Source organism: Phocoena phocoena, chromosome 4 (genome assembly GCF_963924675.1).
Source record: "Phocoena phocoena chromosome 4, mPhoPho1.1, whole genome shotgun sequence".
Taxonomy (NCBI): domain Eukaryota; kingdom Metazoa; phylum Chordata; class Mammalia; order Artiodactyla; family Phocoenidae; genus Phocoena; species Phocoena phocoena.
Genome location: NC_089222.1, coordinates 79,220,491 through 79,247,589, shown reverse-complemented (window position 1 = coordinate 79,247,589; position 27,099 = coordinate 79,220,491). Strand labels below are relative to the sequence as shown.

At 34.8% G+C, this 27,099-nt stretch overlaps 1 protein-coding gene across 2 annotated transcripts in view; it reads left to right on the top strand.

Annotated features, from left to right (window-relative positions):
• Nucleotides 1-27,099, top strand: part of STXBP5L (syntaxin binding protein 5L) — a 398,063-nt gene that overhangs the window by 246,564 nt on the left and 124,400 nt on the right. For both annotated transcript variants that reach the window (XM_065875972.1, XM_065875974.1), the window contains exons 14-17: nt 3,670-3,710; nt 7,360-7,577; nt 9,709-9,881; nt 12,790-12,915. In XM_065875972.1, the coding sequence (XP_065732044.1) occupies nt 3,670-3,710; nt 7,360-7,577; nt 9,709-9,881; nt 12,790-12,915 (558 nt within the window). The remainder of the gene's footprint in view (nt 1-3,669; nt 3,711-7,359; nt 7,578-9,708; nt 9,882-12,789; nt 12,916-27,099) is intronic.

The following is a 27,099-nucleotide window of genomic DNA, read 5'->3' as shown; positions in this document are numbered from 1 at the left end:
ATACTGTTAAGAACAAAAATTAATGAAATAGAAAGAAAATGTACAGTAGCAAAGATTTACAAAGCCAAAGTTGGTTTATGGAAATAATAAAGTTGCTAAAGGTATGTACAACATGGTCAAGAAACACAGAAGAAACAAAATTGAACAATCATAAATATATGGAGATCAAGCAACACACTCTTAAACAACCAACAGACCAAATGAGAAATCACAAGGGAAATTGGAAAATATTTTGATATAAATAAAAAGAAAAATAATAGCATGCAGATGTAGCAAAAACAGTACTCATAGGGGAATTTATAGCTGTAATCACCTACATTAAAGGAAGAAGAAAGTTCAATAACCTATCTTTACACCTTGAGGAACTAGAAGAAAAACTGATACCAGCAGATATAAGAAATAATAAAAATTTGAGCAGAGATAACAGAGAATAGAAAAGCAATAAAGGAATTCAATGAAACCAAAAGTTTGTTCTTTGAAAATTTCAACAGAATTGACAAAACTTTAGTTAGAGTGACTCAAAAAAAAAAAGGGGGACAATTATTAAAATCACAATGAAAAATGAGTATAATACTGTCAATCTTACAAAAATAAAAAGGATTATAAGAGAATACTGTAAACAATTCTATGCCAACAAATTAAATAACCTAAATGAATGAATAAATTCTGAGAAATTCACAAACTATCAAAACTGACTCAAGAAGAAATAGATAATCTGAACAGTTTTATAACAAGTAAAGAGATTAAATCAGTAATTGAAACCTTCCATCAAAGGAAAGACCAGGACCAGATGGCTTTGTGATGAATTCTATCAGTCATTTAAGTAGGTAACACCAAATGCTGTTCAAACTTTTCCAAAAAATAGAAGGGAAAACGTCCTAACTCATTATCTGAGGCATCATTCTAATACCAAACTAGACAAAGACACTGAATGAAAAGAAAACTGCAACAATATTCATTATAAATATAGATTCAAGTATACTAAACAAAATATTAGCAAACTGAATCTTACAGCATATTAAAAGGATTATAAACTGTGATCAAGTGGGATTTATCCTACGAATACAAGAGTGTTTCAACATATAAAAATCAATGTAATACCCACACTAATAGAATAAAGGGGAAAAAACACATAGTCATCTCATGCATAAAAAAGCATTTGACAAAATTAAACACCACTTTCACGATTTAAAACTGCAACAACAGCAACATGCAGAAAACTAGGAGCAGAATGGAACTTCCTTAACCTGGTAAAGGGCATTTTTGCAAAACCCACAGGTAACGTCATATTCAATGGTGAAAGACTAAAAGCTTTCCCTCTGAGATCAGGAACAAGACAAAGATTTCTGCTTTTGCTACTTCTATTTCATATTGAACCAGAAATTCTAGCCAGAGGAGTGAGGCAGGAAAAATAAAAGGGCATTTGCAAGAAAAATAAAAGGGCATTTGCAAAAATGCCCTTTACCAGGTTAAGGAAGTTCTATTCTACTCCTAGTTTTCTGAGTGTTCCTGTTGTTGCAGTTTTAATTAAAATACATCACAATGGAAAGGAAGAAGTAAAATTATATCTATTTGCAGATGACATAATCTTATATATATGTTAGTGTGTTTCTATATACTAACAATGAACAATCTGCAAAGAAAATTAAGAAAGCAGTTTTATTTACAATAGCATCAAAAAATAAAATACTTATAAATAAATTTAACCAAGGAGATAAAAGGCTTGTGCACTAGAAACTATAAAACTTTGCTGAAAAAAATTAACTAATACACAAATAAGTGGAATCATTCCATGTTTATGAATTAGAAGGTAATATTATTAAGATGGCAGTATCTCAAAGTGATACAGATTCACTACAATTCATATCAAAATCCCAATGATCTTTTTGCAGAAATGAAAAGTTTATCCTAAAATTCATATGAGATGGCAAGTGACCCAAAATAGCCAAAATCATCTTGAAATAGACCAAAATTGAAGGACTTACACTTCTCAATTGTAAAATTACCTACACAGCTACAGTAATCAAAACAGTGTGGTACTGACATAAGATTAGATTTATAATTTAATGGAATGGAATTGGGAGTCCAGAAATAAAACTATACATCTATGACTAATTGGTTTTTCACAATGGTGTCAAGCCTATTTAATGGGGCAAACAATAATCTCATCAACAAATGGTGTTGGGAGAATTGAATATCCACATGCTAAAGAATAAAGTTGGACCCTTATTACCTCCTAGCATACACAAAAATTAACTCAAATGTGGTCAAAGATGTAAATTTACAGCTAAGACTATAAAACTCAAGAAAACAGGGTTAATATTTCCTGAATATGATTGTGGCTGTGGCTCTTAGATATTACACCAAAACATAGAAATTATAGGAAATGGATGCTGGATTACTAGCATGGCAGCTCAGGCAGCAGGAGAATTTTCAGGGGAAAAAAAAGGAAGCAGAAAAATGCTCCTAAACGCAAAGGGGCTCCTCAATGGAACCCATGACCAAGTCAATAAAAAGCAACTCCTGTCTCCCTTCCCCAGTCTCTCTGGCTTTCTTTTCTATTATCCACCTGCTTCATCCCAGCCAGAAGAGAGCCTGTAAGCTCCCCATCTGTCTTCAGAGCAAAAGAGCTTGGACACCAGGAAGAATAGGCTGTAAGAGCACTTCCTTGGGAGGGTGGCTCAGTGCCCTCACTCCTGGCTCCATTCCAGTTCATCAGAATCTTGCTGTGGGATATTTACCCACTCCTTTGCAGGCCATAGAACTGGCCCAACTATGAGCAGTAGCTGCTCTGCCAACATGAGAAAGGGGCAGCAGTTTTCCTGGTTTTAGCTATGCACTCAACCCTTGAACAGCCCATACACAGCTCAGGCTTCATGCAATTATGCATTGAATAAATGTACTGAAGAAAAAGGGGAAAAAGCATAAGCAACAAAGAAAAAAATAGATAAAATGGTCTTCACTATCAGGTGAAAAGGTAACAGTGAATGGAAGAAACTTTTAAAAATCATATATCTGATAAGGGTTTAGTATTCAGGATATATAAAGAACCCTTACAGCTCAAAAACAAACAGACAAATATACCAATTTTTTAAAGGTGGGCAAAGAATTTATATAGATTTTTTTCAAAAAAAGATATACAAATGGCTAATGAAAAGATGCTCAACATCATTAGTCATTGGGGAAATGACGATTATTTGTAGGCGATTTCTTATAAAATTACCATTATACCTATTATCAAATAATGATACAACTCTAGATAGGTTTAAGGATTTGCTTTTTATATTTTTATGCTCAACTTTAATTTCGCTATGATATTCATTTCAAAATTATTTTAATGTAATCTAACTCAGGTCTCTTTATTCAGTGTAAACAATTTTATATAAAATTATACTGTTCATTCTTCACAGATCAGTTTTCATTGTTATTACATATAAAATATTCTTACAATAAATCTAAGTAATTATTGTCTTTTTCTAAAATTTAGATTCTTGTGTGGTATTTAAAAAATAAACCATTGTTTTAAGCTTAGAAATGGTTTAGCATACATTAGTTTTCATTGAAATGGTATTTTTAAACCAAATTTTAATAGTAATTCAAGTTTTTATACATTTAGAACAATTATGATTTTTATTTACCATACTTAATGCTAATTTATTTCTTATCTAGTCATGCAGATGGATCGATAAAGTTTTGGGATGCTTCTGCAAGTAAGTTTTATGTTTCTCCTTATATTACAGAAAACACTTGGTTAATATTTACTCATAGCCATTGATCACTTTTTAGTTTGGACAGTTAATATTTTTGATACATATTTAGCATACACATATGGCTGTGTTACAAAAATGTATTTCCTATATTATTGAATCAGTTTGAAGTATTATCTCTACTGTACTTTTATGATATAAACAGACACAACTGAAATCACTCTTTTATCAGCAACCTATTATATTTATGAGGTAATGTACATTGGAAAAAGTACCAAACTTTGTCAGACTAACTCTTTTCAAGGAATTTCCTTCACCTCCTCACTCTTAGAAAAGTGCTTTTATCCCACTAGTCTTCACTTTTCTTTGCCACTTGTCTACCAAGTCCGTGAGAATCAAAAGAAATAGTTTGATAAATGTAAAACTTCTTTTGAAATCTTGAGAATTACATAATTTAAGGACTACAGGTACTCTGCTCAGTGTTGAAGGGCATGCAAAGATTTAAGACTTGATTATACCCATACATACCCTTCAGAGAACTTACAGGGCAAAGAATATGATAAGAACTCTAAATGTAGTACAACCCAAATTCTATTTTTAATTGGAAATGGGAGATTTATTTGAACCAGGTAGATCCAGGAAGGGTATTTTGGTGGGGTGACATTTAATGTGAGTTTTGGGAGATAGTTAAGATTTTGATAGGACTAGGAGGAGAAGAAGTGAGCAATGTCTCTAAGTTTCTGAGTAACCATCAAGATAGAGATAACTCTTTGGAAATAAGGATACAGAAGAGTTCTGGAAGTTTGGATTTTGTTGGAACACCAGGAAATTCAAGTAAAACTGTCTATCAGGTAGGGAGAACAGTCAAGAATGGTGACTAATTAAGAAGCAGCATAGAAGTGATACCTGAAGCTATAGAAGTGAACTGAGAAAGACTGATAAACAGAAAAGCAGAGGGAAGAAGGTTGAACATTAGTGATAATCTTCGTCTGCAATCTAGACTCCTTTAGTAGTGGAGCAAAGCATCAGCAAGAGGAAATGATTAAAAGATTTAAAGCCATGAAATCTGAGGGCCCTTTCTGACCTCACACAATAAAGATCAATTGTTCAGGGGGAAATTCCAAGGGACAACAGATTTTTTATTTTTACGAACTTTTTCATGTAAATCTGAGTTTGTTCCACGAACACAGTTAATTGTATAGTTACAATTACAACGAGCAAACATCTTTGCTCGTTTTCCACCACCTCAGAGTCACTCCTTAGTTTCTAAAATGTGAGAAGACACTTTAACACTCTAATGACTGAAGTGCATACCACCCTTAAGCATGTACGATAATATTTTAAGAAGTTAATTTTAAATAAAATACTGTATTACATTCAGAACATATGTTACAGACGTTTGCAGCATGTTTAATATTTTTACTGTAATCAATTATAAGGGCATATCTCCAAATCGATGGATGTCATTGGAGAAATATCACTTAATTTGCCAATTTTGTGGGATAAGGTCCAGTACAGGAAATGAGGTTATACCGAATTTGAAAGTTGAGTTTATGTTAATATGTGTACCGTTGACCTTGAACAACATGGGAGTCAGTCAGATTGTGCCAACCCTGTACACAATCTGAGCATAACTTATAGTTGGGGCATAATTTATAGTTGGCCCTCACTATACACTATTTCTCTGTATCTGTGGTTCAGCATCTGAGGATTCTATCAACCTCAGATTGTGTAGTACTGTAGTATTTACTATTGAAAATTATCTGAGAATAAGTGGACCCATGCATTTCAAACCCATACTGTTCAAGGGTCAACTGTATTCATCTTCAGTTGCTGAGTATTAAATTACCACAATTTAGCAGTTTAAAACAAAACCCATATACTGTCTCACAGTTTCCGTGTGTCATGAATCTGGTTCAGATTAGCTGAGTTCTTTGCTCAGGGTCTCAGAGACTGCAGTTGAAGTGTTGGCTAGGACTGCAGTTTCACCTGCAGCTCAGAGTTCTGTTCCAAGCTTTTGTGGTTGTTGGCAGAATTCATTTTCTTGCAGCTTTAAAACTCGTGATTTGTTTCTTCAAGGCCAGCAAGGGAGTGTCTCTCTAACTTCAGGGAAGGCCCTGATCCCTCTTTTAAAGGGCTCACCTGATTCTGTCAGGCCTACTAAGGATAATCTCTGTTGATTAACTCAAAGTTAAATAATTATGTCTGCAATATTCTTTAATATTTCCATGTCACATCAGACTTACAGAAAAATCATAAAAACATACTATGAACTGTTGTATAGCCTTCAGCCAGATTCCCCAAGTATCAATGTATGCATGTGTTCCCTTCACCCGCCCTCCTCTCAATCTAGCACTTGCTTGCTCCCTCTCTCTCTCCCCTTCCCTCCCCGCTTCCTCCCTCCCCCTCCCTCCTGTCCTCCCCCGCCCTTTAGTCTTCCTCTCTTCCCTCCATTTTCACACACACACACACACACACACACACACATATACATATATATATAGCTGTTTATAATCATTTGAGAGTAAGTTGCAAACATCATGCTCCTCTAACAGTACATGCCCTCCTAAATACTTCAGTGTATACTTCCTACAAACAAGGGCATTCTTCTATATAATCAAATTATAGTTATCAAAATCAGGAGCTTAATATTAATACAATACTATTATCTAACTTCCACATCTGACTCAGTTTTAGCCAGTTGTTCCAATAATATCTCTCATAATAAAAGAAAGTCTAGGATTATTTGTTGGATTTAGTTATCGTATCTGTTGAGTTTTCTTTAGTCTGGAATGGTTGCTGAGTATTTGAAATTGACATTTTTAGGAGTTCAGGCCAGTTATTTTGTAGAATCTCTTCCAATTTGTGTTTGACTAATGTTTCTCATGATTAGGTTCAGATTATGCACTTTTGGCAGGAACTCCTAGAGTTTTAGAATGTTTCTCAAGGATCCTTTGTAGAATCAGAGCTTTTATATAGCGGAGTTATCATCAGGTTCTAAAATGGAAATAATATTCCCCAAAACAATTCCCCAGGCTTTTTTAGCAATTACAACTGACCATTTCCTAACACAGAGCCACTCAGAAAATATTCTTTCTAAAAGAGTCCAGATCATTGGACTCCCAATATTACTAACTGGTACTGGTAAATTACAAATGTTTCTCATCTGAAGGAGTGTCTAAAAGTTTGTTGAGAGGAATAAACCCTCAAAGAATAGCATCAACCTCTCATCTAACAATCAAAGGAAAAAATTGTGAAATAGTATTGAGGAGTCCCCCTTAAGAGAGAAGTAGGCTCAGTAGTTTCATTTAAAAGTTTCTGAACCCAAGTATTTTTGTCAATAAACAAGGATAAAAATACTCACTTCGCAGGACTTTTCTGAGGAGCTCATGAGACAATGCATACAAAGGTCCTACATGTTCTTTGGTATATAGTATATGTTCAATAAATGTTTATTTTTTCCCTATAGTCTTCCTCCAGCTAAATGGTACTGATATGAGAGCATGACATTGAATGATTCCTTGTTAAAATGTAGTTTATTTTGTTCAGTTGGGTTTTACTTTTGTGATTTAATACGTATATTTAAAAGGCTTCGACAACATCTAAGAATTAAGTTCAAATTAGAAGATAACTATGATTCAATATCTTATAGTAACACTGCAGATGCTGTACAAGCTAAAAACTTCAAAAGTGTTTGAAAAACAGAAGGTAGGAGAAGGAAAACAAACATGTGAAATTGTAGAGGAAGATCCATATGCCATTCAGATGATCCACTGGTGTCCAGAGAGCAGAATATTCTGTGTATCAGGAGTCTCTGCATATGTCATAATTTATAAATTCAGCAGACATGAAATTACAACAGAAATAGTGGTAAGTCATTTAAAATTTAACTTTCACACTTAGAGTTATTAAAAGAAAACAGTTATAATAGATCTTAACTAGTGCTTGGTGTGGTTTTAAGCCACCAAGAGTACAGTATGTGGCCAGTAATCCAATTCATAGAATTTTTAATTGTTCTTGTTACTTAGTATAACATATTAAAAAAAATTTGGCTTAAAACGACAGAAACAGTTCTCTATCAAAATTTAGTATTATTAAATAGTATAGATTATGCCTATAGGTTTTATATAGATAGTTACTGATTTATTTTATATATAAATGTCAAATTAATGCAAGCTTTGTTCTATGTCTTTATTAAATTTTTAAAAAATTTATCTTTTTGCCAACTAATTGCCATAAATGATTATTTCTCAACTACAATAAGATTACTTTGAATGATTTTTTAAATAGCAACATATTTGTAGGGTAGAAATAATTATGGGCCTGCCTTACATAATCTTAATTTTTAAACTGATGAAATAATTTAATTATTCAAAATAATGATGCTCTCATGGGATAAATTAAATCTAACTTAAGGCACCTATAAATAATGGGTCTTCTCTACCCAGTCCATTTTACCATTTTATCAGAAAATAAAGATTATCTATTAAAGGCCTATGTATAACTGTTTTTACCTCAATGGCTAAAATTAAACATTGCCCTTAAAGTATATATTAGTTAAAACCCAGGCTTTGGAGTCAGATGAGCCTAGCTTTTAATTCTGGCTTTACCAATGAATATCTGTGTGATTCTGAGCAAGTCACAAGGCCCATTAGTCAGTAGTACAGTCTGGGTAAGTCTCAACTTCATCACTCATATAACTTCCTGTGTAAATAAAATAGAAAAACAGAAAATAATCATAAACTAGAAATTGTAATGCCACTTTCATAGAGTTCTTGTGATGATTATATAAAGTCATTAGCAGAGTGTCTTACTAAGCACTCAATAATTGGTAATTGTTATTATCACCAGAGGTTTTAAGTTTTAAGATAATTATGACAATCATTTTGATAATATTGCTGTATTCACTACTCCATAATTACACTTTTTGTAAGCAGTTGTTTTTAATCTCAAAAATGCTTATTTTTACATTGAAAAGTGAATGTTTATGTTATAAAATTGATTTTATTTGAGCATTGAATGCAGTCATAAAGTAATTTTAAAACATTTTCAGCTTTAAAAAAGAAGGGTTTGGATCACCTTTTTATTCCAGTATAAATTATCATATGTTTTTCATTAAGCAATTCTGACCAAGCTAATGAAATTATATAAGAGCTAAACTAATGAAACAAACAAAAATATGGAATTTATTTTGGAAAATTTATACTGAAGTAATTCAAAGTCAAGATTGAATGAAGGTTTTTTAAAGCTAAGAAGCTTTGTACAAATAACAATTTGTGTGTTGTGTGTGTGTGTGTTTTTACACACACATATCCAATTTAGTTTCTTTCATTGGAATAACCATGACCAGTTTCTCCTTTTATTTTATCATATATGGAATTGTAATTTATACTTAAGGAATATTTATTATACAGAAAATTTATCTCCACTGGTAGGTATTTTCTTATAATTCTGAAGAATTAAAAAACATTTTAAGGACTTCCCTGGTGGTGCAGTGGTTAAGAATCTGCCTGCCAATGCAGGGAACATGGGTACAAGCCCTGGTCCAAGAAGATCCCACATGCCGCAGAGCAACTAAGCCCATGTGCCACAACTACTGAGCCCGTGTGCCACACAACTGCTGAAGCCCACGTGCCTAGAGCCCATGCTCTGCAACAACAGAAGCCACCGCAATGAGAAGCCCGCACACCACAATGAAGAGTAGCACCTGCTTGCCACAACTAGAGAAAGCCCGTGCAGAGCAACGAAGACCCAACGCAGCCAAAAATAAATAAATAAATTTATTTATTTATTTATTTTAATTTACATTTTTTTGTGAATGCCACTGAATATTCTATATAATTTATTATTTAATTCAGTTTGGGGTATCTCAACTTTACTATGAATTGAACTAATTAATCTGAAAAAAATAATGAATAATTACTGTAAGAGTACCAGATATTTTAATGTGATTGTTATGAAAATCTAGGTTAAATCAAAACTTGATTTTTCTTTTTTTAAGTCATTAGAGGTACGACTTCAGTGTGATATTGAAGATATTATTACTCCGGAAGCAGAAACAAGTCCTCCATTTCCTGATCTCTCATCCCAGCTTCCTTCTTCAAGGAGTCTTTCTGGGAGCACTAACACTGTGGCTAGTGAAGGAGTAACGAAGGATAGTATCCCATGCCTCAAGTAAGAGTTGCTACCAGATTTTAAAACAATTTTACATGTTAATTGTATAATTCTTTGAAACTGTGCCAAATAAAATCATCCTCCTCTTTTATTAAGTTGTTGTCAAGTGGTCTACAGTCCACCAAGGGGTACCTTTGTCTTCTTTTTTTTGGAATATCTATGAAGAGGGCACAATATTTCCATTCTTCATTACTAATTAATATATTTCCTTCCCTGACCGACCCTAAAGAAAACATAGCTTTGATAGAATGGGAAAACGTTTGGCAGAGCAGAAACTTGCCACTTGCCTGGTACTTCTCAACTGATAAAGTATTTTTAGGGAATGTCTTCAGCCTTCTTGGAATCCAAAAGTTAAACGAAGTTTACCACAAGAATACTATGTCAGAAAAAAGGCTTTTTTTCTCTTATGGTTACTAGGATATTGCATAATATTTCTTTCTCTTTTTTCAACTGATACTATTTTGTAAGAAACTGCATTGTCTCAGTATATCTAAACAAATTTAGTGTCATGCTCAAATAAAACTTAATCAAGCCTATAGTGATGTTTATCTTGTTTTTATGCTTTCTGGTAATAGGGTACAAAAGAATGCAGTTTCCTTAAGTTACCACTTACTGCTTCTACATCGTCAAACCAAATGTTTCTAGTATTAGCTGGTTGGAGAATTTAGCCTAAGCAAGGAATTTCTCTGAGCCTCATATGAAACTATCTGAGTCTGCTACTCAAGGAACTGTGGATAACTAGTTTCCTCATTTCTTATAAAAACACTTATGGAAAATTTAAAGATGAGTTTTCAGGAGAAAAATAAGCTTACCATACAGTTATCAGTTGCTGTACTTTTGTAATCATTGCTTCTGCCCCACACCCCAAATTTTTCTTGTGAAATTAAAAAAGGAAGTATAAGTAGGCATTACTGAGAGGAAAATCTTTGAAGGGGAAACAAAATCATTAAACTTTAGCAAATGGAAAACTTTCATAATGTTATAATTTTACACATTTAATTTTTCCTTCATATCAGTTTGCTTCACTTAATTGATTTATATTAAAATGAAAGACAGAAAGAGAACAAAAACTTAAAGCTTAAGAAAGCACTGTAGATTTATTAGCTAAGAAGACCCATCACTAAAGTGGGTCCTGCAATGACCTGAGTATTTTTCTATAAAATTTTAAAAATATAAAAGATAGGGATAAAAGAGAAAAACCAGTAAAATCAGCAGAAATCTGGTAGTGGAGATGAAGTAAATAATACCATGTGTTGTAGCATTTAATGCAGACTTGTAAAGTAGTAACAATCTTAAGGATTATCAAGAGAACCAAGGGGATTCAGTATAATCCTATAGGTATATAAGCTCCAAAGGACCAAACAGCAGAAGTATATTATTCTTTGAGTTACAGTATATTACAAGTGGTTCTTGAGTTGCATATAATCTATGCTTTACTAAATTATATGTTGGCATCCATCCCTAAATGACTTTCCTTTGCTGGATTTAGATATCCATATATGTAAGCTAATAAATAAGCCTTTCAATACTGCCTGTTCTTCATTTTTAGCAATATTACAATTCTTATCAATATACACATGTTTGTGCAATTATCTGATTTTCTTTTGACTTTGTATGAGGTCATCATAGGCCTCATTAGGAGGATGAGACTTAAACCAAATGTAGATGAGGGAGTTATCTGAAGAATATCTGGTGGAAGAGTATTCCAGGCAGCAGGAACAGCTAATGCAAAGGTCTTAAAGTGCCTGGCATATAAGGAGGTCAGTGTAGCTAGAACAAAGAAAGGATGCTGGGCAGTAGAGGACAGGGTAGTAGGAGATGAAGTCAGGTGGGTAATAGAGGGCAAATTATAGGCCATTGTAAGGACCTTGACTTTTATTCCTAATTAAATGGGGATGATTATAGGGTTTTAAATACAGAAGTGATATGATCAGACTTAAATTTTAAACTGGTCACTTTGGTCACTGGTAAAGGTAGATTTGGTGATGGAAGGGAAAGGTAAAAGATGGGAGACCAATAAGGAGGCTATTGCACTTACCTAGAGATAATGTTAAGGTCTGGCAGATTCAGCAAAACAGAAGAAAACAAAACAGAACAGGATACACTAATTTGAATTTCAGAGAAACAATGAACATTTTTAGTATCAGTATATCCCAAATATTACATGGGAAATACAGTAAAAACAAACAAATAAACAAAATAAACCCATTATTTATTGTTTATTTGAAATTCAGATTTAAATGGATATCCCGTATTTTTATTTGTCAACTGTAACTAGGATGGTAGCAGTACTAAAGTATTATAAAAAGTGGTCAGCTTCTGCATATATTTTGAAGGTAGCACCAATACATTTGATAATTGGTTGGATGTGAGATATGAGATGTAAGGTATAAGAATATTAGTCAAGGATTACTTTAAGGTTTTTAAACTCAATAACTAGAAGGATAAGAGCTGCTATCAACTGGAATAGAGAAGGATGCAAGTGGAGCAAATTTATAGAGAAAGCAGGAATTCAGCTTTTGAATATGTTGAACTCTTAAGTTGGGTGGTAGATTCATGCTCATAGTTTTTATTGTTATGCATTATAACTTACATATATGTAACAAATATTATGTAAGAAAATAAATAATAAAAATAATTAAAAATACTACTATCATAAGAGAAAAAGGAACTGATGAAAGGCAGGTGAAGTGGATCTGACTGAAAAACTACATAAAGGAAAGGCTAAGAAATCACAAGTGTCTTGGTTTATTTCGAGAAAGCTAGAGAAGATACTGCCTACCTGCATAATGTCCTCAATGCCTGGTGTTGTATATTTCTGTAGGAAGATTTGTTGTAAATTCTGAAAATAAGCATGAACATACGTATTTGAACTGTATATGATGCAATTACTTTTTCTGTTTTCTAGTGTTAAGACACGACCAGTGCGGATGCCTCCAGGGTATCAAGCAGAACTTGTAATTCAGTTGGTCTGGGTGGATGGTGAACCTCCACAACAGATTACTAGCCTTGCTGTAAGCTCGGCATATGGAATGTAAGTAGTTAACAGTCTTCTAATGTGTACTATTTATCTGATATGTTTGATATATTTAAATGTTTCTTTTAAAATACTTAAGTGAAATCCTAAAAATGGAAAGAAGCCCTTACCTGGATTTTTATTAGATTGAAAATGGTACTAAGAAAAATAATAATTTAAATATAAACTGTGATTCTGTGTTCTTTCTTGATGTCAAACTTTAATAGTATCCCCACTTTTAATGTTGTTGGGAGGTTGTTAGGATGTTAATACACTCATACATGTTTGTTTGTTTGCTTTGCCTTTTCTATCCTTTCCCTCCTTGTGTTTCATTTTGGATACTTTCTTCTGACTTGTCTTTAAGAGTTCACTAATTCTTCAGTGCTGTCTAATCTAATGGTAGATTGACTCATGGAGTTCAATTTCAGTTATTTTTTAGTTCTAGACCTTCCATTTGGTTCTTTTTAAAGCTTTACCTTCTTAAATTATCGCTCTTGTCTTTTATTTCCTTGAACATGTCGAATATAATTACTTTAAAATGTGTTTGATAACTCCATAACTGGTTTCTAGCTTAGCATTTGTCTTGGTTTTTGGTCATATTATATTGTCTTCATGTAACCTACGTTTGCTTTTTGATTTTGTTTCCGTTTTGTTTTCTTTAATTCAAAATTATATGAACATTATATATTCTCATATATATATATATATATATATGAACATTATAGAGATAATTTGAGGTTCTAAATGATGTTATCATTCTCCAAAAAGTATTTTTCATTTCCTCTGACAGCCTAAACTGAGAGTCAGTAGAAAGTGCAGAACAGCATAATCCAGTCAGACATCCTATCTTTGAAAGTTGGATTGTATTCCCTTTAAAAGCTAATTTAGTTCTAATTAATCCTTATTCCTACGTTGCTGCCCTGCATAGAAGTTGTACCAAATTCTACTCCCACCAGCAATGTTTGAGAATACCTGATTCCCTACAACCTTTCTAACAATAGTATATAACCAAACTTTTAATCCCTGTCATTTTAAGTAAAAGGAAGTATATTATTATAATATTAACACTTTCCTTGTATCTTAAGTGAAATTGGACATCTTTTTCTCTACTGTGACATTTCTGTTTCTATTCTTTGTCCATTTTCTGGCAGAGTTGTTGTCTTTTAGATTTGTGGAAAATGTTTACATAGTAAGTAAGTTAGCTTTCTCTGTGATGTAACCTATAGATATTTTCCTTTCTTTTGTTTCTTTTATGACTTTGTTTAGGATGGTTTTTTCCATGCAAAAATTTAAAATTTTTTAATTTAATTTTTAAATTCTATTTTTTTCTTTTATGGCTCTGGATTTTGTGTCATACTTAGAAAAGCCTTTTTCACTTCAAAATAATGAAGAATATTGTCCTATATCATTGTTTCTTTAATATATTTAAGTCTTTATCTGGAGCTTATTTAGGTATGAGGTATGAAATAGGGATTAAACTTTATTTCTTACCTGATGACTAAGAGTTATGCCAATACCACTTCCTGGATATTTCATCTTTCCCCTCTAAATTTGGAATCATCTTTTATCAAATAATACATTAAAAAATATATATATTTGGCTCTATTTCTATACTTCCCAGTCTACCCCTAAGCTAAGTCTCATGAGCTCCAAGAGAACTTGAAGCCAGCTGAAAGGGTGAATACCTGAAAAAAACCTGTGTTCCTAGAATTTGGGGCAGGGGTAGATGTATGTGAATATGATATTGGGAGCTTGCTTCTTGGCTGAAAAATTCTTTAGTAGGAAAGCTGGCAGGAACAGTCCATGGATGAGGGGATGAAAGGAAGGGAGGGTGGGACAGCTGATAATCCCATTGTTTGATATGGCAAGAAGATATGCTTATCTTTTAACCCAGGTAGTTACCACTGAAGTTGGCTGAGCTCAAGCCATTTTCAGGGTTCCCTACTTAGAGACTGACCTACAAAGGCAAGGCAATGCCAAAATTAAGAGCTATGAAGGTGTATTGCCAGGTTCAGGAGCTGAAGGTTGTTGGAATAAGTAAATCAGGTAGAGAGCATATTTCCCTTATAAAGTTACTGTGGGGTTGACAGTCATTACAAAGCCTCTGAAGAACCTACACTTGTATGAGAAAGCTTGGACGCCTGCCTCATAGATACCCTCAGCTGCCAAAAAACTCCAGTTCAATTGGCTATCCATGTATATTCCACCAAAGTATTAGGAAATAAGTAACAACAGTACTTATTTTCTTTCTGAGAACGTATTCCTCTTAGAATTGTGAAAGAAAAAATCATATTCCTCTCATTTTATGAGGCCAACATAACCTGATGTCAAAACTTGAAAAGGGATTGGATCAAGATGGCAGAGTAGGAGTATGTGGAACTCATCACCCCCCACAAACAACTCAAAAATTCACCTACATGTGGAACAAGTCTCATGGAACTGGAAACTGTCAGAAGAAATCCTATACAACTAAAGCTGCAAGAAAGATTTCCATGTAACTGGGTAGGATGGAAAAAAGTCATAGGGTTGGGACCTCCACCCTGGGTAGGGAGCTGAAAGGTTGAGAAGGTCTGCACCTGTGGACCCTTACCCTGGGGGCTGAGTAGGTCAAGCCACAGACTGGAATTCCCAGTCCTGGGGCCCTACACAGAGGAGACAAGCCCCTTTGGCTGTAGATAGAACTGCCTGCCAAAACTGAATCAAGAAGAAACATAATTTGAACAGACTGATCACTAGAAGTGAAGTAGAATCTGTAATTAAAAAAACAAAAACAAACAAACAAAACAACCTCCCTGCACAGAAGTCAAGGACTGGATGGCTTCAGTGGGGAATTCTACCAAAATTACAAAGAAGGACTTACACCTATCCTTCTCAAACTATTCCAGAAAATTGAAGAAGAGGGAACACTCCCAAATTCATTCTATGAAGCCACCATCACCCTGACACCAAAACCAGACAAATATACTACAAGACAAGAAAATTATAGGCCAATATCACTGATGAATATAGATGCAAAAATCCTTGACAAAATATTAGCAAACCAAATCCAGCAATACGTAAAAAGGATCATACAACATGATCGAGTTGAATTCATTCCAGAGTCACAAGGATGGATGGTTCAACATACACAACTCAATCAATATGATACACCACATTAACAAAAGGAAAGACAAAAACCATGTGATCATCTCAGTAGACAAAGAAAGAGCATTTGACAAAATTCAATATCCATTTATGATAAAAACTCTCATCAAAGTGGGTATAGAGGGAACATATCTCAACATCATAAAGGCCATTTATGACAAACCCACAACTCACATAATACTCAATGGTTAAAAGCTAAAAATTTTCCTATTAAATTCAGGAAGAAGACAAGGATACCCACTCTCACCACTTCTGTTCAACATAGTATTGGAAGTCCTAGCCACAGCCATCAGGCAAGAAAAAGAAATAAAAGGTATCCAAGTTGGAAGGGGAGAGGTAAAACTGTTACTATTTACAGGTGACATGATACTCTGTGTAGAGAACCCTAAAGTCTTCACCCCAAAACTATTAGAACTAATAACTGTATTCAGCAAGGTCACAGGATACAAGATTAATATACAGAAATTTGCTGCATTTCTATACACTAAAAATGAAATATCAGAAAGAGAAATTTTTTAAAATCCCATGTAAATTTGCATCCAAAAAACAAACAAAAAAAAAAAACCTAGGAATAAACTTAACTGAAGAGGTGAAATACCTATATGCTGAAAGTATAAAACATTGATGTAGGAAATTGAAGATTATTCAAAGAAACAGAAAGGTATCCCATGCTCTTGGATTGGAAGAATTAATATTGTTAAAATGGCCATACTACCCAAAGCAATCTACAGATTTATATGGAACCAGAAAAGACCCATAATTGCCAAAGCAATCCTGGGGGAAAAAAACAAGGCATACCCTTCCAGATTCTATACTGTACTACAAATCAACTGTGATCAAAACAGTGTGGTAGGGCTTCCCTGGTGGCACAGTGGTTGAGAGTCTGCCTGCCAATACAGGGGACGCGGGTTCGTGCCCTGGTCTGGGAAGATCCCACATGCCACGGAGCGGCTGGGCGCATGAGCCATGGCCACTGAGCCTGTGCGTCTGGAGCCTGTGCTCTGCAACGGGAGAGGCCACAACAGTGAGAGGCCTGCGTACCGCAAAAAAAAAAAAAAAAAACAGTGTGGTTTTGGCACAAAAATAGACATATAGAACAATGGAACAGAATAGAGAGCCCAGAAATAAACCTACACACCTATGGTCAATTAATCTATGACAAAGGAGGCAGGAATATACAATAGAGAAAAGACCATTTCTTCAACAAGTGGTGTTGGGAAAGCTGGACAGCTGCATAAAAAAACAATGAAATTAGAACATTCCCTCACACCATATACAAAAATAAACTTAAAATAGTTTAAAAACCTGAATGTAAGACATGACACCAAAACTCCTAGAAGAGAACATAGGCAAAACATTCTTTGACATAAAGTGTAGCAATATTTTCTTTGATTAGTCTCCCAAGGCAAAAGAAATCAAAGCAAATGTAAAAGCTTTTGCACAGCAAAGGAAACCATCAACAAAATGAAAAGACAACTATGGAATAGGAGAAAATATTTGCAAACTGTGCCTCCAACAAGGGCTTAATATCCAAAATATACAAACAGCTCATACAACTCAATATCAAACACACACACACACACACACACACACACACACACAAAGAATCCAATTTTTAAAATGGGCAGAAGACCTAAATAAACATTTTTCTAAAGAAGACGTACAGATAGCTAACAGGCATGTGAAAAGATGCTCAACATCGTTGATTATTAGAGAAATGCAAATCAAAACCACAATGATACTTCTACTAATTCTCTCTACATTTTCTCCTTCTTTCCCTCCTTCCTTCCTTCCTTCCTCCCTCCCTCCCTCCTTTCCTTCTTTGCTTCTTTCTTCCTTCCTTCCTTTCCTCCTTTCCTTCTTTCTTTCCTCATACTTCTACTAATTCTCTCTACATTTTCTCCTTTCCCTCCTTCCTTCCTTCCTTCCTCCCTCCCTCCCTCCCTCCTTTCTTTCCTTCTTTGCTTCTTCCTTCCTTCCTTCCTTTCCTCCTTTCCCTCTTTCTTTCCTCATACTTCTACTAATTCTCTCTACATTTTCTCCTTCTTTCCCTCCTTCCTTCCTTCCTTCCTCCCTCCCTCCCTCCTTTCTTTCCTTCTTTGCTTCTTTCTTCCTTCCTTCCTTTCCCCCTTTCCTTCTTTCTTTCCTCATACTTCTACTAATTCTCTCTACTTTTTCTCCCTTTTGTTCTGAGCCGTGTGGATGAAAGGCTCTTGGTGCTCCAGCCCAGGAGTCAGGGCTCTGCCTCTGAGGTAGGAGAGCCAACTTCAGGACACTGGTCAACAAGAGACCTCCCAGCTCCACATAATATTAAACGGTGGAAATCTCCCAGAGACCTCCATCTTAACACCAGCACCCAGCTTCACTCAACGACCAGCAAGCCACAGTGCTGGACAACCTATGCCAAACAACTAGCAAAACAGGAACACAACCCCACCCATTAGCAGAGAGGCTGCCTAAAATCATAATAAGGCCACAGACACCCCAAAACACACCACCAGACGTGAACCTGCCCACTACAGAGACAAGATCCAGCCTCATCCACCACAACACAGGCACTAGTCCCCTCCACCAGGAAGCCTACACAACCCACTGAAACAACCTTAGCCACTGGAGACAGACATCAAAAACAACGGGAACTACGAACGTGCAGCCTGCAAAAAGGAGACCCCAAACACAGTAAGATAAGCAAAATGAGAAGACAGAAAAACACACAGCAGATGAAGGAGCAAGATAAAAACCCACCAGACCTAACAAATGAAGAGGAAATAGGCAATCTACCTGAAAAAGAATTCAGAATAATGATAGTAAGGATGATCCGAAATCTTGGAAGTAGAATGGACAAAATGCAAGAAACAGTTAACAAGGACCTAGAAGACATAAAGATGAAACAAGCAACGATGAACAACGCAATAAATGAAATTAAAAGTACTCTAGATAGGATCAATAGCAGAATAACTGAGGCAGAAGAACGGATAAGTGACCTGGAAGATAAAATAGTGGAAATAACTACTGCAGAGCAGAATAAAGAAAAAAGAATGAAAAGAGCTGAGGACAGTCTCAGAGACCTCTGGGACAACATTAAATGCACCAACATTCGAATTATAGGGGTTCCAGAAGAAGAAGAAAAAAAGAAAGGGACTGAGAAAATATTTGAAGAGATTATAGTTGAAAACTTCCCTAATATGGGAAAGGAAATAGTTAATCAAGTCCAGGAAGCACAGAGAGTCCCATACAGGATAAATCCAAGGAGAAATACGCCAAGACACATATTAATCAAACTATCAAAAATTAAATACAAAGAAAGCATATTAAAAGCAGCAAGGGAAAAACAACAAATAACACACAAGGGAATCCCTATAAGGTTAACAGCTGATCTCTCAGCAGAAACCCTACAAGCCAGAAGGGAGTGGCAGGACATACTGAAAGTGATGAAGGAGAAAAACCTGCAACCAAGACTACTCTACCCAGCAAGGATCTCATTCAGATTTGATGGAAAAATTAAAACCTTTACAGACAAGCAAAAGCTGAGAGAGTTCAGCACCACCAAACCAGCTTTACAACAAATGCTAAAGGAACTTGTCTAGATAAGAAACGCAAGAGAAGGAAACGACCTATAATAACGAACCCAAAACAATATAGAAAATGGGAATAGGAACATACATATCGATAATTACGTTAAATGTAAATGGACTAAATGCTCCCACCAAAAGACACAGATTGGCTGAATGGATACAAAAACAAGACCCTTATATATGCTGTCTACAAGAGACCCACCTCAGACCTAGAGACACATACAGACTGAAAGTAAGGGGATGGAAAAAGATATTCCATGCAAATGGAAACCAAAAGAAAGCTGGAGTAGCAATTCTCATATCAGACAAAATAGACTTTAAAATAAGGACTATTAAAAGGGATAAAGAAGGACACTACATAATGATCAAGGGATCGATCCAAGAAGAAGATATAACAATTGTAAATATTTATGCACCCAACATAGGAGCACCTCAATACATAAGGCAAATACAAACAGCCATAAAAGGGGAGATCGACAGTAACACATTCATAGTAGGGGACTTTAACACCCCACTTTCACCCATGGACAGATCATCCAAAATGAAAATAAATAAGGAAACACAAGCTTTAAATGATACATTAAACAAGATGGACTTAATTGATATTTATAGGACACTCCATCCAAAAACAACAGAATACACATTTTTCTCAAGTGCTCATGGAACAGTCTCCAGGATAGATCATATCTTGGGTCACAAATCAAGCCTTGGTAAATTTAAGAAAATTGAAATTGTATCAAGTATCTTTTCTGACCATGAGACTAGATATCAATTACAGGAAAAGATCTGTAAAAAATACAAACACATGGAGGCTAAACAATACACTACTTAATAATGAAGTGATCACTGAAGAAATCAAAGAGGAAATAAAAAAATACCTAGAAACAAATGACAATGGAGACACAACGACCCAAAACCTATGGGATGCAGCAAAAGCAGTTCTAAGGGGGAAGTTTATAGCAATACAAGCCCACCTTAAGAAGCAGGAAACATCTCGAATAAACAACCTAACCTTGCACCTCAAGCAATTAGAGAAAGAAGAACAAAAAAGCCCTAAAGCTAGCAGAAGGAAAGAAATCATAAAGATCAGATCAGAAATAAGTGAAAAAGAAATGAAGGAAACGATAGCAAAGATCATTAAAACTAAAAGCTGGTTCTTTGAGAAGATAAACAAAATAGATAAACCACTAGCCAGACTCATCAAGAAAAAAAGGGAGAAGACTCAAATCAATAGAATTAGAAATGAGAAAGGAGAAGTAACAACTGACACTGCAGAAATAAAAAAAATCATGAGAGATTACTACAAGCAACTCTATGCCAATAAAATGGACAATCTGGAAGAAATGGACAAATTCTTAGAAATGCACAACCTGCCAAGACTGAATCAGGAAGAAATAGAAAATATGAACAGACCAATCACAAGCACTGAAATTGAAACTGTGATTAAAAATCTTCCAACAAACAAAAGCCCAGGACCAGATGGCTTCACAGGTGAATTCTATCAAACGTTTAGAGAAGAGCTAACACCTATCCTTCTCGAACTCTTCCAAAATATAGCAGAGAGAGGAACACTCCCAAATCCCTTCTAAGAGGCCACCATCACCTTGATACCAAAACCAGACAAGGATGTCACAAAGAAAGAAAACTACAGGCCAATATCACTGATGAACATAGATGCAAAAATCCTCAACAAGATACTAGCAAACAGAATCCAACAGCACATTAAAAGGATCATACACCATGATCAAGTGGGGTTTATTCCAGGAATGCAAGGATTCTTCAATATACGCAAATCTATCAATGTGATAAACCATATTAACAAATTGAAGGAGAAAAACCATATGATCATCTCAATAGATGCAGAGAAAGCTTTCGACAAAATTCAACACCCATTTATGATAAAAAACCCTGCAGAAAGTAGGCATAGAGGGAACTTTCCTCAACATAATAAAGGCCATATATGACAAGCCCACAGCAAACATCATCCTCAATGGTGAAAAACTGAAAGCATTTCCACTAAGATCAGGAACAAGACAAGGTTGCCCACTCTCACCACTCTTATTCAACATAGTTTTGGAAGTTTTAACCACAGCAATCAGAGAAGAGAAGGAAATAAAAGGAATCCAAATCGGAAAAGAAGAAGTAAAGCTGTCACTGTTTGCAGATGACATGATACTATACATAGAGAATCCTAAAGATGCTACCAGAAAACTACTAGAGCTAATCAATGAATTTGGTAAAGTAGCAGGATACCAAATTAATGCACAGAAATCTCTGGCATTCCTGTATACTAATGATGAAAGATCTGAAAGTGAAATCAAGAAAACACTCCCATTTACCATTGCAACAAAAAGAATAAAATATCTAGGAATAAACCTACCTAAGGATACGAAAGACCTGTATGCATAAAATTATAAGACACTGATGAAAGAGATTAAAGATGATACAAATAGATGGAGAGATATACCATGTTCTTGGATGGGAAGAATCAACATTGTGAAAATGACTCTACTACCCAAAGCAATCTACAGATTCAATGCAATCCGTATCAAACTACCACTGGCATTTTTCACAGAACTAGAACAAAAAATTTCACAATTTGTATGGAAACACAAAAGACCCCGAATAGCAAAAGCAATCTTGAGAACGAAAAAAGGAGCTGGAGGAATCAGGCTCCCTGACTTCAGACTATACTACAAAGCAACAGTAATCAAGACAGTATGGTACTGGCACAAAAACAGAAAGATAGATCAGTGGAACAGGATAGAAAGCCCAGAGATAAACCCACGCACATATGGACAGCTTATCTTTGATAAAGGAGGCAGGAATGTACAGTGGAGAAAGGACAGCCTCTTCAATAAATGGTGCTGGGAAAACTGGACAGGTACATGTAAAAGTATGAGATTAGAACACTCCCTAACACCATACACAATAGTAAGCTCAAAATGGATTAAAGACCTAAATGTAAGGCCAGAAACTATCAAACTCTTAGAGGAAAACATAGGAAGAACACTCTATGACATAAATCACAGCAAGATCCTTTCTGACCCGCCTCCTAGAGTAATGGAAATAAAAACAAAAATAAACAAATGGGACCTAATGAAACTTCAAAGCTTTTGCACAGCAAAGGAAACCATAATCAAGACCAAAAGACAACCCTCAGAATGGGAGAAAACATTTGCAAATGAAGCAACTGACAAAGGATTAATCTCCAAAATTTACAAGCAGCTCATGCAGCTCAATAACAAAAAAACAAACAACCCCATCCAAAAATGAGCAGAAGACCTAAACAGACATTTCTCCAAAGAAGAGATACAGAATGCCAACAAACACATGAAAGAATGCTCAACATCATTAATCATTAGAGAAATGCAAATCAAAACTACAATGAGATATCATCTCACACCAGTCAGAATGGCCATCATCAAAAAATCTAGAAACAATAAATGCTGGAGAGGGTGTGGAGAAAAGGGGACACTCTTGCACTGCTGGTGGGAATGTGAATTGGTTCAGCCACTATGGAGAACAGTATGGAGGTTCCTTAAAACACTACAAATAGAATTACCATATGACCCAGCAATCCCACTACTGGGCATATACCCTGAGAAAACCAAAATTCAAAAAGAGTCATGTACCAAAATGTTCATTGCAGCTCTATTTACAATAGCCCGGAGATGGAAACAACCTAAGCGCCCATCATCGGATGAATGGATAAAGAAGATGTGGCACATATACACAATGGAATATTACTCAGCCTTAAAGAGAAATGAAAGTGAGCTATTTGTAATGAGATGGATAGACCTAGAGTCTGTCATACAGAGTGAAGTAAGTCAGAAAGAAAAAGACAAATACCGTATGCTAACACATATATATGGAATTTAAGGGAAAAAAATGTCATGAAGAACCTAGGGGTAAGACAGGAATAAAGACGCAGACCTACTGGAGAACGGACTTGAGGATATGGGGAGGGGAAGGGTGAGTTTTGACAGGGCGAGAGAGAGTCATGGACATATACACACTAACAAACGTAATAAGGTAGATAGCTAGGGGGAAGCAGACGCAAGGCACAGGGATATTAGCTCGGGGCTTTGGGACAGCCTGGAGGGGTGGGATGGGGAGAGTGGGAGGGAGGGAGACGCAAGAGGGAAGACTTATGGGAACATATGTATATGTATAGCTGATTCACTTTGTTATAAAGCAGAAACTAACACACCATTGTAAAGCAATTATACCCCAATAAAGATGTTTAAAAAAAAAAAAAAAACCACAATGAGTTATCACCTCACACTAATCAGAATGGCTGTCATCAAAAGGTCTACAAATAATAAATGTTGGAGAGGATGTGGAGAAAGGAGAACCCTTGTACACTGTTGGAGAGAATGTAAATTGGTGCAGCTGCTATGGAAAACAGAATGGAGGTTTCTTAAAAAGCTAAAAGTAGAACTACCATATGATAAGCAATTCTACTCCTGGGTATATATCCAGAAAAAAATGAAAACTCTAATTTGAAAAGATACATGCACACCAATCAATGTTCATAGCAGCACTATTTACAATAGCCAAGACATGGAAGCAACCCAAATGCCCATCAATAGATGATTGGCTTAAGAAGATGTGGTACATATATACCATGGAATAATCCTCAGACATAAAGAAAGAATGAAATATTGCCATTTGCAGCAACATGGATGGGCCTAGAGAATATTATGCTTGGTGAAATAAGTCAGAGAAAGACAAATACTATATGATATCACTTGTATTGTAGAATCTAAAAAATATACACACGAATCTATATACAAAACAGAAACAGACTCACATACATAGAAAACAAATGTGTGGTTGCCAAAGGGTAGAGGGAAGAGGGGAGGGACAAATTAGGAGAATGGGGTTAACAAACACAAATACTATACATAAAATAGATAAGCACAAGGTTTTTACTGTATACCACATGGAATTATACGCAGTATCTTGTAATAACCTATAATGGAATATAATCTACAAAAAACCCAAATTACCATGCTGAAACTAACACAATACTATAAATCAACTATAGTTGAATTTAAAATTTTTTAAAATTAAAAAATAAAAATTTGAAAAAAGCATTACAAAAAGTGAAAATTATAAGTCCATATCATGCATGAACATAGATACAAAAATCCCAGCCAAACTATAAATATAGCAATAAAAATATCATAATCGAGTTTGGTTTATACCAGGAATGCAAGGTTTGTTCAACATTTGAAATGAATCAGTGTAAATTATCACATTAATAGGATAACGTAGAAAACCATAATGATTAATCCATAGATGAGAAAAGCAAAATAAACATTTACTAACAACTAACTAAAACAAGAAGGGAATTTCTTTAGTGTGATATATGGCAGCAAATATTATTCATACTTAAAAATGTTAAAAGCTTTACCTCTGGGATAAAAACAAGACAAGGATGACTGCTGTGACCACTTCTATTTTCATTGTGAGAAAGGTAAATAAATCAGTCGTATGGATTGGAAACAAAGGAAATGTAAAAAAAAATCATTTAGCAGATTAATTATTAGAATTAGTAATTGAGTTTAACAAGGTTAGTGGATACAGAGTCCAGGTAAAAAATAGACTATATTTTCATATACTTACAAAATAGTTAGAAACTAAAATTGTATAAAGATTTCATCTACAATAAAATAAAAATAATAAAAGATCTAGGAATAAATCTAATAAAAGATATTTAAGACTTCTACCCAGAAAACTATAAAACTTAAGATAAATTTAAGAACCTAAATCATGGAATGAAAAATTCAGTAGTAGTGTAAAGATGACAATTTTTCACAAATTGATCTATAGATATACCAGAATACCAATATAAATTTCAGCTGATATTTTCCCTTCTAAAACGTACAGAGAAATGCAAAGGGCCACAACTAGCTGAGACAGTATTAAAGAAAAACAGAATTAGAAGACTGATCTACTTGAAAACAAGACTTACTGAATAAAGCTGTATTAGTCATGACAGTGTTCGTATTGGTGCAGGATAGACAAATAGACCAATGAACAGAATAAAGAGCACAGAAATAGATACAAGCATATTTAGCCAAATTGGTTCTGCAGCGCAATGGAGGAAATGACAGGTTCCCTGCCACCCAATAAGTAGTACAAAGTCAATTGAATAATTATATAGAAAAAATGAAATTTGATTCTTCTACTGTACACAAAGATTCTAGAAAGTGTAATAGGAGAGTATCTTCATAATACTTGGGTTAAGGAATTATTTCTTAAACAGTACTCAAAAAGTATAAACCATAGAGGAAAACATTAAGAATTTCTTGGGGGCTTCTCTGGTGGTGCAGTGGTTGAGAGTCCACCTGCCGATGCAGGGGACACGGGTTTGTGCACCGGTCGGGGAGGATCCCACATGCCACGGAGCAGCTGGGCCCGTGAGCCATGGCCGCTGAGCCTGCGCATCCGGAGCCTGAGCTCTGCAATGGGAGAGGCCACAGCAGTGAGAGGCCTGCGTACCGCAAAAAAACAAACAAAAAAAACAACAACAAAAAAGAATTTCTTGGAAAAAAATGCACAATTAAGAGAGTGAAATGGCAGGACAAGGAAGAGATATTTGGATTAATTTTATCTGACAGTGGACTCCTATCCAGAGTGTAAACAGAATCAGCAATAAGAAAAATATAACTCAATAGCAAAAAATGCAGAAGAAATTTGAACAAACATGTCATAAAAGAGAGTATCTAAATGACATATATTTTCATATTTATATGAAAATGTACACCACTACCATTGGTAATGTTGGTAGTGTTTGCGATGATATTGGGTATCAAGAACTCTCAAACGCTGCTGCTAAGAGGGTAAATTGGTGAATCTACTTTATAAAGTTGTTAACTTTATTTACTTCATTTTAGCATACCTATGTATGCATGCCCTACAACCCAGGAGTTTCATTTCTAGGTATATACCCAATGAAATGCAAGCACATATGCACCAAATGACAGTAGCATTATTTGCAATGGCAGTTTTATATTTATAATTGTCCCAAACTACAAACAAATGACCATCAGAGTAGACTGAATAAATAAATTGTATTATATTAATCCAATTGAATTCTACAGCAATGAAATGAATTAACTTCATTTATGTGCAACAATATTTTAGAAAAAAGTGAAACATTTATCAACAGCAAGCAAAACTGATTTTTGGTGTATGTAGGAAGTCAGATTTGGGGAGACGAGAGAGGAGCAAAAATCAGGAGATGCACAACTCAGCTGCTGGTAACATTCTATTTCTTGATGTAGTGGTAATTATTTAAGGTTGTTCACTTTGTGATAATTCATTGAAGTGTACAATTTCATTTATGTGTCTTATACTTGAATTAAAGAGTAAAATATAAAATTTTTTTCAAATAATTGAGTGATTTTATTTCTAGAAATTTATCCCATAAATATACTCAATATTTGAATGCAAAGTAATTTATAAAGGA